Source organism: Choloepus didactylus, chromosome 21 (assembly GCF_015220235.1).
Source record: "Choloepus didactylus isolate mChoDid1 chromosome 21, mChoDid1.pri, whole genome shotgun sequence".
In the NCBI taxonomy this organism is placed as follows: domain Eukaryota; kingdom Metazoa; phylum Chordata; class Mammalia; order Pilosa; family Megalonychidae; genus Choloepus; species Choloepus didactylus.
This window is the reverse complement of record NC_051327.1, coordinates 26,036,042-26,049,253: the sequence shown is the minus strand read 5'-3', so window position 1 is coordinate 26,049,253 and position 13,212 is coordinate 26,036,042. Positions and strand designations below refer to the sequence as shown.

Here is a 13,212-nt window from a genome sequence, read left to right as displayed (position 1 = left end):
CTGCGCACAGAGGCCGCCTGAGCACCCTCCCTGGGCCACCCCTGCCTGCGCCCCGGCTCAGGCCCCACGCCGCGCTCACCTGCTGCAGCGCCAGTGCAGTCGTGGCCCTGACGCTGTCAAACAGAGGCAGCCGGGGCAGGTCCCTCAGCAGCCACTGGTAGCCCTGCAGCATCTCGGTGTCCCCCGAGTCTTCCTCCTGGGGGTGGCCCTGCTCCTCCCCGTCCCGCAGGCTGCCCTCCGAGAGCACCAGCGACAGACCCTGCAGTGACACACGTGGCGCTGAGCTGGGCAGGGTCAGCTGGCTGCCTTCTGTTCTAAAGGACGGGCAGGAAGGGCCTGTCCCCGACTGGGGCAGGGGGCACAGAGCATCCTGTTGGAGCAAGACGGAATGCAGGACAACGGGGGACTGTCCAGTGACAGAGACTGACCGCTTCCTGTCACGGTTACTAGAATTAACAGGATCAAAATAGCAGCACAAGCCACTTTCTTTAAAAACCTGCCCAAAATGCCTTGAGACAAGACCATGCTCATTTATGAAGTCACTACACATGTCATGCTGTAACCCAGCAGAGTAAGGAAGGGCTTCCCGTGCTTCCGGTGTGATTAGCAGAACCCCTTCTCCGTGTGAGGATCAGCCTGGAGGGAAGGCTGGGGCTCACCTTCATGGCTAGCGCCCGGGAGGCCACCTGGGAGGAGCTGAGGCGGCGCAGGAAGTAGTCCAGCACCTCACAGGTGGTCTGCTCATCGGCCTGGGGGCCCAGCAGCAGGTCCTGCAGGCGGCCTAGCAGCTGCCGCTGCTTCTGCTGCCTCTGCAGGGGCAGGCGGGGTTGGTGAGGGCCAGCCTGGGCACCTGCACCACCCCCCGCCGGGAGCGGAACCCGACCTGCCGCTTCTTGGCCTTCTGCTCCTTGCTCTCGGCCTCCTCGTCCTCCTCCCCAGAGGCGGCATCGTCGGCAGCATCGTGCAGCAGGAACTCGCACAGACACTGCACGGGCAGCACGTCCACGGAGCCCTCGCTGGACTGCACCAGGTCGGCCAGCCAGGGCATGGACTGCGAGGAGGCCTGCGGGTGCCGGGGGGTGCACTGGGATCTCAGCCCTCACCTGGCCTCGCACCCCCGCCCGCCGCCTTCCCTCCTGCCCACCTCCCTGAGAGCTGCCCTCCCCCCTCCGGCTACAACTCCCCAGCAGGGACCGGCAGGGACCAGCAGGCAGTCACGTCAGCGGGTCTGAAGACAGAGGCTCTTCGCCAACCGGGGAGCCAGTGTAGAGGCGGAGCTGGGTCCACGTGGGCTCTGCCCCCTCCAGGCCCCCTGGCACCCCCATCTGTCCCCTGGGGGCTCACCTGCCTCTGGATGATGTTGAGGAGGAAGTCCGGGCTGCGGCTCCGGCACAGCAGGTGCCCGAGGCGTAGGGACTGGTTGAGCCCTTTCACCTGATCCAGGATGTGGGGGGGGGGCCTGCGGGGTGGCCCTCTGCAAGTCACAGAGCACAGGATGCATCAGAGAGCCACGGGCAGCCTCCCCCAGAGCCGTGCTGCAGGACAGAGGCGCCGCGGCCCCCAATCTCTGAGCCACAGCCTACCCTCCCCCCGGGGTCTGCTGCTTCCCTTGGCTCCACACCACCTGTTTCTGGGGGCCAGCGGCACGTCCCTGTGCCTGGCCTCACCCAAGACCCAACCGCACAGAGCACTGGGAGGATGTCAGGACCAGGAGGTGAGCTGGGATTCACCATGCTGGTCTGGCCCTGCCAGGTTCTGGCCACACCGAACTCCTCGGAGCACAGAGCTCCGGGTCCCCAAAGTGTCCTTGCTGGGTGGGCGGAGACCCAGCTGTAGCCCGTACCGGGGGTCCAGGCCAGTGAGCTGGGACACGAGGAGGCTGCTGCTCTCGGTGATGGTCTGCTTGGTGGAGGCAGCGGCCAGGTGGCCCTCGAATGCCAGGATCTCCTGCTTCTCCCGCTGGGCGACCTGCAGCTCCCGGCTGATCATCTCTGTGCGTGTCTCCTCGTCCGTCAGGGTGCAGGGCGGGTAGGAGTAATTGCTGGGGGCCAAACAGAGAGGACCCGTGGCCGCGTCCCTGGTTACAGGCTGCTTCCCGCTAGACGATGCTCAAGGTCAAGGAGGGTCAAAGCTCATCACGAGCTTCTCGCCCAGGAACCAGCAAGTCCAGCGGCACAAACGCTGTGAAGGCTGTGTACTTCCCGGGAGAGCGCCCGACTCCTGCAGCTACCCCCCCCACACCACAGGACGGCCAGCTCCTAAAGCAAGCCTGGTGAGCACCAGACCCCAAGGCCTAGAGTGACAGCCCCCAGGACACGTCCGTTCCCACCAGTGCTGGGTTCCCTCTCCAGCAGGCCTGCGCAGGGCTCCGCGCACACCAGGGGCACGCACTGGGGGGGGCCTCCACCAGGCAGCGAAGGGCCGCCAGCATGTACCATGGGGCCTCCTACACACAATGGGGGCCTCCAGCCTATACGGGGGGGCGTCCAGCTCACATGGGGGCTGCTGGGGGCAGGCCCGGCTCCTGGGAGCACCAACAGTTAGCCTCCTTTCACCTGCTCCCAAGCCTGCCTTCCAGCCACGTCCAGCCACCTGGGTTCTGTCCTTAAGACTCCTCACACAGCCCCCCGCAGAGCATGGAGGGGGTGACATGGCTGCCCAGACACACACCTGCTCCCCACAATGCAGCCGCCAGCGGCTCCTTCCCTCCTGATGCTGCCCTCCGCGTGGAGCACAGGCTGACCCTCGCCAGCCCCGCCCCCACACTGCCCCCACCCTGCACAGGGCTGCCCTTCCCAGCCTCAGCCCTGCAGCAGGCACACAGCAGACCGCCTCGCTCAGGCCCAGAGCCAGGACCTGCTGGACGGAAATCTCCCCTGGCCACGTGGCCCCACACCCCATGGTCACACCCACTCCTGGCTCCCGATGCTTCCACTGCACCCCTCCCAGCTCCACACCGTGAGTCTGAGTGGTCCCCACTCCAGTCACGGGGAAGATGCCCCAGGGTGGAGCCCACAGACCTGTCCAGCCCCCAGCAGGGGCAAGAGGGGTCTGACACTCAACCCAGCCTCTAGATTTCAACTCAGGTCCTGGAATGAAGGTGAATCCAGGAGGCAGCACAGCAAGACAAGACAGGCAGGAAGGAGGACAAGTTGGGGAGCCGGGGGGCCCCACTCAGTGCTGCCCGGCTGTCCCACGCAGCCACAGCCCCATCCTGCCCCTCCTGGGAGGGTGTCCCCTGCCCCAGCTCTCTCGGGGGAGACGCAGACGCACTTAGTCATCACCATCTCCATGAGCATCTTCAGGGTGGGGTACTCTTCCCAGGCAGCCAGGCCTAAGGGACACGAGAACACAGGGTGGGCCCACAGGACCATGTGCGCCCCCCCAGCTCTTCACCGGACCCGAGCTGTGGACACCCACAGAGGGGACAGTGACCCCGGCCATCTCCACGCGCCCATGAGCTGGCTGGACAGAGGCTCACCGATGTTTTCCGGGTTAAATGCGGCCACCACGAGCAGGAGCGGCCACGCCTTCCAGTAGAGGGTGGAGATGGCGAGATTTGGTGGCTGATACCTGAAACACAACCAGATGGACGACGGGGTCGGGGTCGGCAGGGGGACGCACTGGTGACTGCCCAACCTGGCCACCATGTCAAAACTTAGACGTTCATGTTCCTGACTGAATTCTCCCCCTCAGGAATTTATCCTGTGGCAACACTGGTCCCAGCCCACAAAGAGGCATGGACGGCTGCCCCTCCCGGCCCAGGGTGCAGCGCCAGCTCCCAGCAGGCCTGGCCCAAGCCCCCCCACCTGGCCGCTCGAGCCCCTGGGCAGGTGGCACACCCGGCCAAACTCAGGTATACCTGGAAAATGGGACCATGTGTCACTCCAGGAATATACACTTGATAAATGTCAGTTACTACTCTCACTGCTTTCATCAGGAAACTGAAAACAAACCCACACATCTGCCAATGCGTAACTGTAATTAAATTTGAAAATCACATATGTGTTAATAATTAAAGCATAGTCCTTTTGATGAAGAAATAAAAAGTAACTATCACAAAGAATGAAATAAATCTAGAGAAAGTGACTATGAGAGATGTCCAAATACACTGCCAAGTGATAGAGTCAACGTGGATAACAGAGCAGACGGCAGCAATGGTCAAGTCAAGAAACAAAAGGAGAAAAAAAATTCTACTCACAGTAGCACCAAAAAGAGTAAAATGCTTAGGCATAAACTTAACAAAACCGAGATGGACACACTGACAACTACAAAACAGCACTGACAGAAACCAAAGAGCTAAACCACCGGAAAGGCCCCTGGCTATGACTGGAAGGCTTCACGCGGGTGAGAAGGCAACAGCGCCCAAGCTGGCCTCTACATTCGACGCACTCCCTTCCAAAACCCACGGTGGCTTTTTTTTTCAGAAATTGACAAGCTGATCCCAAAACAGCCAAGACAATCTCGATGAAGAACTGAGGTGGAGGGCTGCTCACATTCAATCCTGAGCACGGAGGCCTGGGATCGAAGAGCGTGGAGCTAGCAGAAGGAAGATGCAGGCAGCAGCAGGCCGGAAATCGAGTCCAGGAACGAGCTCTCACATTTATGTGCAACTGATTTTGACAAGGGAGCCAAGGTAACGGGGAGAGAATAATCTTTCAACAAACAGTGCTGGGAAAACTGGCTCTCTACTTCCGAAAGAAAGAAGTGGGACCCTTGCCTCACACCACATTTAGACAGTAACTCAAAACGCATCAAAGACCTGGAGGAAGAGCTAAAACCATAAACTCTTAGGAAAAAACCCAGGGACAAACCTACACAGCCTTCGGTTTGGCAATGGTTTCTTAGAAGTCACACCAAAAAGCACAATAAACAAAGCAAAAACTAGAAAAACTGGACTTCATCGAAAGTAAAGACTTTTGGACAACTGAGGACATCATCAAGAGAGCAAAAAGACCACTACGGAATGGGGGCACATGGACGACCCCTAAGTCACACTGAGCGGAAGAGGCCAGACCTGGAAGGCTGTGTGTTCCATGATTCCGTCCTTGAGGAGAAGTGCCCAGAACGGGGCTCCACAGACAGGCGAGGGCTGCTCGGGGCGGGGGTGCGTGTGCCTGTGTGCGTGCGAGTGTGAGGAGTGGGGAGGGTGGGAGTGACTGCTACTGGGTCCTGGCTTCTTTTAGGAGGGATGAAAATGTTCTAAAATTAGATCGCGGAGATGGCTACACAACCCTGGGTATACACTAAGAATCACAAAATTTTATGTTTTAAATGAGTGAAAGATACAGCATGTGAATTGTATCTCAACAAAGTGTTAAAAAAACTGACCATAAATGCGTTTTTGTCTAAGAAACGAAGTGTGCACATGTTAACTAACGGTGAAAAGAAAATCAAAACACAGAGACTCCAAAAAGAGACATGGAAAAAATCACCAAAACCCAGGTCCCTGAGGGAAAATGGGCCTTGTGTCGTTGGATGTCACCTTCAGCCTTGGGGTCTGGAGTTCACCCCGGGGGCCGGGCTGGGGAAAGTGAAGAGCCCTGGGGAGTAGTGTGGTGGGGGCAGCCCAGCAGCCTCTTGGGTGTTGTCATCTGAGGAGGAGACAAGTGCCTGGGGCAGCCTCCTCCACACACAAACTATCTTGTCTGATCGGGGAGATAGAGGCTGAGGTCGGGGGCTTCACTCTTACCCTGGGGGGAGCTGAATGTTCTCGGGGTGATGGTAGGTGCACAGGTTCAGGACGGCGTCGATCAGCTGGATTCTCTCCACCTTCAGCACTTCCACATCTAGAAGCCAAAGCCACAGTGCTCCAGAGCTCACTGAAACCCACTAGTACGACAATCAGCCCAGGATGAGGGACCCAGCAACCCAGAGAGGACAGGAGCTTGCTCTTGGGAAGCTAGAGGGGTGGTGAGGAGCACAGAGCAGGATGAAACCGAGGCCAGATGGGGACAGGGAGGGAGACGCCACCGATACTGACTGGGGAAACTGAGGCAGGCTTCAGCCTCAGGGCACTCGACTGGGTCTTAGAGAGGAAGCGGGGCTGCAAAGGAAGAGCAGCACGCCCCCGACGGAGGGGAGAGCACTAAGAGAAGTGGACAAGCACAGTGTTTCTGGAGGACAGTCTTCCCACACGGCCAAGCAGAGTGCACGTGGGCAAGGTGGGAGGTCGGCAAGCACCGGGCCCAGGGGCTTGCACGCCAGGCTAAGGGGCTCAGCTTCCAGCCCACAGGCGGTTGGAAACGTGTAGTTTTATGGGTGGGAATCTACATTTTTCGTTCCTCCAGCCCTTTGCAGAAGAGGGAGATGGAAGCTATGGCAGTAGTTCCAGCATAACTTGCCATCACATTGAGGATGGAAAATGAGACAAAAATTCTATAAATAGCGCAAAGACTAAATTATTGCCAAACCCATACAGGCACTCCCGAATTCTAAATCCCGGGTCCTCAGGCCTCCTAGAGAACACGTGGTTTGTAGTCAAGCAAGGGGCGTCCGGCCTGGCCGAGCCCGGCTGAGGACGGGAGGGAAATGGTGCCTGGAGGCACGGTCGCCATGGCAGGCCCCAGCAGGACATGCACCAGGGCCCAGAAAGGCCTCTGCAGGGGCCGAGAGGGCAGCAGAGCCGGGCTGGGGGCCGCCAGCGAGTGGGCCAAGGAGAAAGCTGCGGCCTCACCCATGGGCCCTCACCGTCCGCCTGCACAGCCGCGGCTCGCTTCACCAGGTGGTCGGCCAGCTCCATGGCGTCAGCAGGGCCGAGCGGCAGCTCTCGGGACAGCCCAATGACCAGGATCCGCATCAGCGTGTCCTCCAGGATGGGCACCTCAGAGCAGAGGCGGAGGAAGAAGCTGCAGGCAGAAGGAGAGGCGTGGCAGGGCGCTCGTCCAACTGCACAGGGGGCTCAGGGACGAGGCGGTGGCCTGGAGCAACGTGCCACCGCAGAGGCAGGAGGCTGTCTGCACCGCGGCCCCCACATGTTATTTCCTCTTGAGCCAGAGCCTTCCCTTCTGGAAAGCAACCCTGACTCTGCTGCCTCTGCCAAGGGAGGAGCCAGGAAGCTGCCCCCTCTTGTGGTACTGGTGGCCGCACCCACGGTCACCTGCTCCCGATCCCTCACGTGTGGGGGGTGGGGGGCAGGAGGAAGCTGAGGCAGCGCCCCAGGCGGCAAGCAGCTCCGAGCTGGCGGGCAAAGACGGATCTGCACACGTGGCCCGAGCAGCAGCAGCTCCAGGCTGGCCGCAGGTGCACCCTGACCTGGCCAGAGCGGAGCCCCTGAGCTGCGGGCTGCCTGTCAGCCTCCACCCTGGGCCCGGTCCAGCATGCGTGCTTACTTGCGGTCACTTTCCGGAGGCCAGTTGTCCCACTTGTAGTAGGTCTCTGGCTGCTCCGTGAACAGCACCTTATGGAGGCTGCGGGAGAGAAAGGCAGCACCAAGGTCAGGAAGCGAGCACCAAGGGGTCCTGCTCCGTTGCCCGTGCCTCCCGCCTGGAATCTGGCATCCACGGGGCAAAAGCTGTTGATGGGATTCGCTCCAAGGCAGGGACTGCACTATCCCCAGCTCAGCTACCTCTCGGGACACCTGCTGGGCAGCCCCAGATTTGTGGGTGCACAGGGTCACTGCCAAAGAAGTGCAGCACCCAGCTAGCTGGGCACCACCTCCGTGCCCGGCCCGGCGGGAGGCCCCACACACACAGGGGACCCCAGTGCTGGTCAGACGACCCCCTGTGCTGTCTGTCAGCACACCCGGCCCCCGGGGCTGCAGCCCAAGGAGGGAGCCAGCAGGGCAGCCACCTCCGGGGTGACAGGCTCTGTTCTGGGAGCCTCGTTGCTCGTCTCGAGTCAGGGCTGCCAGGAAGAGGTGACAAGCCCAAGGGGAGGAGCAGCTGGACGGGCCCCGGACCCTACCAGTGTACGTAGTCCTTGGGCGCGAGTTTGCTGATGGAGGGGACGACAGTGTGAAGCCACCAGACGGCGTCCCGCTGGATGGCCGCGATCTGGTTCTGGAAAGAGCGCAGCACCTCGAGGTCTGCAATGGACACACGGGGTGGGGCCACAGGCACCTCGCACCTCTGCCAGCCATGCCGTCTGTGCCCGCCCCCCCTCGGCCTGGGTCCCTCGGGGGACACCCTGCAGCCAGGGAACTGCTGCCAGGCCCGGGCCCGCTCCCCACTGCCCCAAGCAGCCAGCAAAGCTGCGTCTGGCCCCTTACTCTTCTTCTCGCCTTTGTCCCAGGCGACCCCTGCCTCCTTCACCTGGGCGGTGATGCCCAGCATCATGGACACGGCCAGCAGGTCTGTCACATGGATCACAAACCGCTCCTGTGGGCACAGCACAGCACAGTTGGCAACCAGGGGTGGGGAAGTGCCCAGGGAGCTTGGAAGGGGGAGACCAGGCCTGGGGAGGGCCAGGGGCCCACAGGGTGCCTCCATCTGTGACAGGCGAGCCAGAGACCCAACAGCAGCTTCCTTAGAGTGGTGTCCAAGACCCCCACCACCCACCCAGTCCCTCCTTTCACCACCACACCCTCCGTACCCCATGCACACCCTGAAATCTGGCCAGAGCAGACACTTGCCCCTCCTGAAACATGCTCTGCACCGCCACGCCTCTCTGCTCATGCCATCCCTGGCACCAAAGATCTCCCCTGCCCTGCCCCGTGGCTACACTTCCGTTCCCCACACACCCACTCAGCCCAGGTCGCCACTCCCAGGGCCAACCCAATCGGACCCTCCTCGGTCCATGCGCAGGATGGAGCTCACACTTCCCTGAGGGGCTCGCCATGGGGAGAACCACGCAGGGGCACTGCTGGAACGTAAGACCCTCACCCATCTCTGTGCCCCAGCCATGCAGCTCAGTGCACGGCAAAGGGCACATGCCAAGCCGGGCACGCCCGTGACGGGGGGCTTGCTGACTGAGCATGTGCCCCACAGTAACACAAACTCCAGACCCGCCCCGAGCTCAGGGGCCCAGGAAGCCGCGGCACGCCGGGGGAAGCAGCTGGAAGTGGTGCGGCACCTTGAGCTCCATGTCCAGGTGCTGCGGCTCCTTGCGCTCCTGCATGAGGCCCAGGCAGAAGGCCTGGAAGTTGATCTCGTGCTTGGTCTGCTTGATGATCTCCCGCAGCAGGGCCCGTGAGGCCCGCAGGTAGTCGTCCTTGTTGGTCAGCAGGTCCTGGAACACCACGGCCAGGAACTGGGGCAGAGACAGGCTGCTCAGGGTGCGCTCTCTCCATCAGCCCTGACGCCACTGCCCTGCCGGGGGCGCCTCCAGACCAGCCCGGGGGAGGGTCCCCCACCTGCTTTCCTGAAGTACGGACCAGGGCCCAGCCCATGCACATACTGCACGTGCCTCAGGCTGGCTCATTCCTGAGAAAATAGGGTAAGCCAGCCTTTGCCACTAGCTGTGAGCTCGGAGACGAGAGGCTACATCTTGTAGTCTCCTGTCAACTGGCACCCAGGCAGTCAAATGAGGGGACAGACTGACAAACACCAATGGAGGGGCAGGGCTATAGGCCGGGCATCCAGTTGCAGGAGAAACACATGGGCACAGCCCCCTAAAGCCAACGACTCCCACCCGGACAGCTAACTGTCCCCCAACTTTTCCTAAAAGGTTGAGCTACGAAGGTGACGGCGGCTGGTCATCAGAGCTGACGCTGTGTCCACCTGGCCATTCTGTCCACAAGTGAGCACGGCCTGGAAGCCTGTGTCACTAATCTCGATGGCAACAATAAACACAGGAACGCTTTCCCAGACCTCTTGTCAGAAGAGCTACCTGTAGCCCAGGGACTTGGACCTCAAGGCCAGCGCCAGGAGGGCCACCAAGCCCCTGTGCACCTGAGAGGAACCTCTGCGGCCAGGCAAGGCAGGACCTCGGCCTGGAACCTGGGGTAACTCTTGAGGGTTCGGTGTGCACCCTCCTAACCAAACTCAGTTTTAGTTTCCCCAAAAAATGTCACTCCTATGGCAGTACCTAATCTAACTCAGCTAAAGACGAACTCAAGTGAATTTTCAAAATCTCACTCGGGAGAGGAGTTAAGATGGCGGCATAGAGAGGAGTGGAAGACTGTTAGTCCCCCCTGGAGCAATCCATAAGTGACCAAAAAACTAGTAAATAACCTGGAATAACTGCGGGGAGACAAACATGACTGTCCACTCATTATCCACCAACCTGAATTGGGAGGAATACCTGAGATGGCAGCATAAAATCTGCAAGTAAAACTGCGGACCCCCGCTGAGAGCCGAGAGCCCCTCCCTCACGGAAGCCTCGTGGTGCTAGAGAGCAGCACTCTCTCAGCCCAGCTCCAACTGGGGTTTTAATGTTAACTGCTCAATACAGACAGCGAATCCTCAACAAGCAGACAGAGGCTTTTAGTGACAACTGACCTTGGGAGAGTTGGGGGACATATCTGTCTCAGGACGGGGAGCCCAGAGGATAGGGTGCTATCTCTGGCTGACAGGTGAACCTGGGAGCTTTCCTGTCCCTTTCTCTCTGTGGAGAAAACCTCAGCCGTTTTCAGCCCACAGCTCTTTGCAGAAAAGACAGCCTCAACCATTTTAAAATCAAAACACTTTGATCAGCAGAGTCAGAGAAACAAAGGACTTATTGATATGCAAATGACCTCTCTGGAGGGGGCATAGCTTCCCAAGAGGAAAGGGAGGGGCCCAGCTCTACTGCCTGCCTTACCGGAACCAGACCCCAAAGCCTGGGGAAGGAGAGCCATGGGCCATACCCTCTTACACCAGCCAGTGACAAGCTGACAGGTGCACCTGCCAGGCAGAAAAGCACAGGGTGTATCAATCCTCTAAGAAAAACCATCAGGGAAACCAGATACTGAATATTTCCTCCTTCTGTGACCTGAGCCTGTTCTCGTCTGGGAAAATCTGACTGGCGTGGCCTAGGAGGTCAGATGCCTAGACAACAGAAAACTACAACCTACACTAAGAAAAACGAAGCCATGGCCCAGTCAAAGGAACAAACGTACACTTCAACTGAGATACAGGAATTTAAAAAACTAATGCTAAATCAATTCAAAAAGTTTAGAGAATATTTCGCAAAAGAGATAGAGGCTGTAAAGAAAACACTGGGCATACATAAGGCAGAAATCGAAAGTCCAAAAAAACAACTAGTAGAATCTATGAAAATGAAAGGCACAACACAAGAGATGAAAGACACAATGGAAACATACAACAGCAGATCTCAAGGGGCAGAAGAAAACATTCAAGAACTGGAGAACAAAACACCTGAAAGTCTACACGCAAAGGAGCAGATGGAGAAAAGAATGAAAAAATATGAGCAACGTCTCCGGGAACTCAAGGATGAAATGAAGTAGAAGAATGTACGTATCATTGGTGTCCCAGAAGGAGAAGAGAAGGGAAAAGGGCAGAGGCAATAATAGAGGAAATAATCAATGAAAATTTCCCATCTCTTACAAAAGACATAAAATTACAGATCCAAGAAGCGCAGCGTACTCCAAACAGAAGAGATCTGAATAGGCCTACGCCAAGACACTTAATAATCAGATTACCAAATGTCAAAGACAAAGAGAGAATCCTGAAAGCAGCAAGAGAAAAGCGATCCATTACATACAAAGGAAGCTTAATAAGACTATGTACGGATCTCTCAGCAGAAACCATGGAGGCAAGAAGGAAGTGGTGTGATATATTTAAGATACTGAAAGAGAAAAACCGCCAACCAAGAATCCTATATCCACCAAAGCTGTCCTTCAAATACAAGGGACAGCTCAAAATATTTTCTGACCAACAGACAATGAGAGACTTTGTGAACAAGACACCCGCCCTATAGGAAATGCTAAAGGGAGCACTACAGAGTGATAGGAGAATACAGGAGTGTGTGGTTTGGAATACAATTTTGGGAGATGGTAGCACAGCAATGTAAGTACACTGAACAAAGGTAACTATGAATACGGTTGAGAGAGGAAGGTGGGGAGCATGTGAGACACCACAAGAAAGGAGGAAAGATAACGACTGGGACTGTGTAACTTGGTGAAATCTAGAGTATTCAACAATTGCGATAAAATGTACAAATATGTTCTTTCACGAGAGAGAACAAGCAAATGTCAACCTTGCAAGGTGTTAAAAATGGGGAGGCATTGGGGGAGGGATGCAATCAGCATAAACTAGAGACTGTAACTAATAGAATCATTGTATTATGCTTCCTTTAATGTAACAAAGGTGATATACCAAGGTGAATGCAGATAAGAGGGGGGGATAGGGGAGGCATGTTAGACACTTGACATTGGTGGTGGTGTCTGATTCTTTATTCTACTTTGATTTAAGGTTACTTTTCCTTTTGCTACTTCCTAGCTGTCATTATTTCCCTCTTTCTTTTGCCTCTCTACCTTCTTTGACTCTCCCTCCTGCCTTGTGGAAGAAATGTAGATGCCCTTGCACAGAGAACGGTGAAGGTGGTGAACACACAGATACGTGACCATACAGAGAACCATCGATTGTTTACTTAGGATGGAATGTATGGTGGGTGAACAAAAGCATCTTAAAAAAAAAAACGGGTTGATGACAAAACCTCAAGGGCAATATACTGAGTGAAATAAGCCAGACACATAAGGACAAATATTGCAAGGTCTCACTGATAAGAACTAATTATAATATGTAAACTCATAGACATGAAATATAAGGTACCAACATATAGGACGAGTCTTAAGAATGGGGAGCGGTTACTTAGCATGAGCAGAATGTTCAACCAGGATGAATTTAAATGTTTGGAAATGAACAGAGGTGTCAGTAGCAAGATGTGAGAATAACTAACAGCGCCGAATGGTGTGTGAATGAGGTGGAAAGGGGAAGCTCAGAGTCATATATGTCACCAGAAGGAAAGTTGGAGGTCAAAAGATGGGAATGTATAAAACTGAATCCTATGGTGGGCAATGTCCATGATTAACTCCACAAATATTAGAAAACTCTTCCATGAACCAGAACAAATGTATGACAATACAACTAGAAGTTAATAATAGAGGGAAAAACTAGATACCTATTGCAAACTATATACTACAGTTAGTAGTATTTCAACATTCTTTCATAAACAGTACAAATGTACTTTATCAACACTACAAGTCAACAATTGAGGGGGGTTGGTTAGGGATATAGGAGGATTCAAGTTGGGAGGATTCAAGTTTCCTTTCCTTTTCTTTTTTTTTTTTCCCTTCTTTTTTCATCTTTCACTTTATTTCTTGTCTGGAGT

General features: G+C 56.3%; 1 protein-coding gene across 8 annotated transcripts in view; it reads right to left on the bottom strand.

Annotated features, from left to right (window-relative positions):
* The window catches only part of INTS1 (integrator complex subunit 1), a 36,078-nt gene that overhangs the window by 17,595 nt on the left and 5,271 nt on the right, over positions 1-13,212 (bottom strand). For 6 of the 8 annotated variants that reach the window (XM_037814028.1, XM_037814029.1, XM_037814032.1 and 3 more), the window contains exons 11-23: positions 9,013-9,189; positions 8,210-8,318; positions 7,906-8,026; positions 7,332-7,409; positions 6,691-6,848; positions 5,693-5,789; positions 3,482-3,573; positions 3,274-3,334; positions 1,844-2,041; positions 1,345-1,474; positions 884-1,063; positions 660-809; positions 80-346 (exon numbers count right to left, since the gene is read on the bottom strand). In XM_037814028.1, the coding sequence (XP_037669956.1) occupies positions 80-346; positions 660-809; positions 884-1,063; positions 1,345-1,474; positions 1,844-2,041; positions 3,274-3,334; positions 3,482-3,573; positions 5,693-5,789; positions 6,691-6,848; positions 7,332-7,409; positions 7,906-8,026; positions 8,210-8,318; positions 9,013-9,189 (1,818 nt within the window). The remainder of the gene's footprint in view (positions 1-79; positions 347-659; positions 810-883; positions 1,064-1,344; positions 1,475-1,843; positions 2,042-3,273; positions 3,335-3,481; positions 3,574-5,692; positions 5,790-6,690; positions 6,849-7,331; positions 7,410-7,905; positions 8,027-8,209; positions 8,319-9,012; positions 9,190-13,212) is intronic. The other 2 variants (XM_037814030.1, XM_037814031.1) reach the window with 1 other exon arrangement.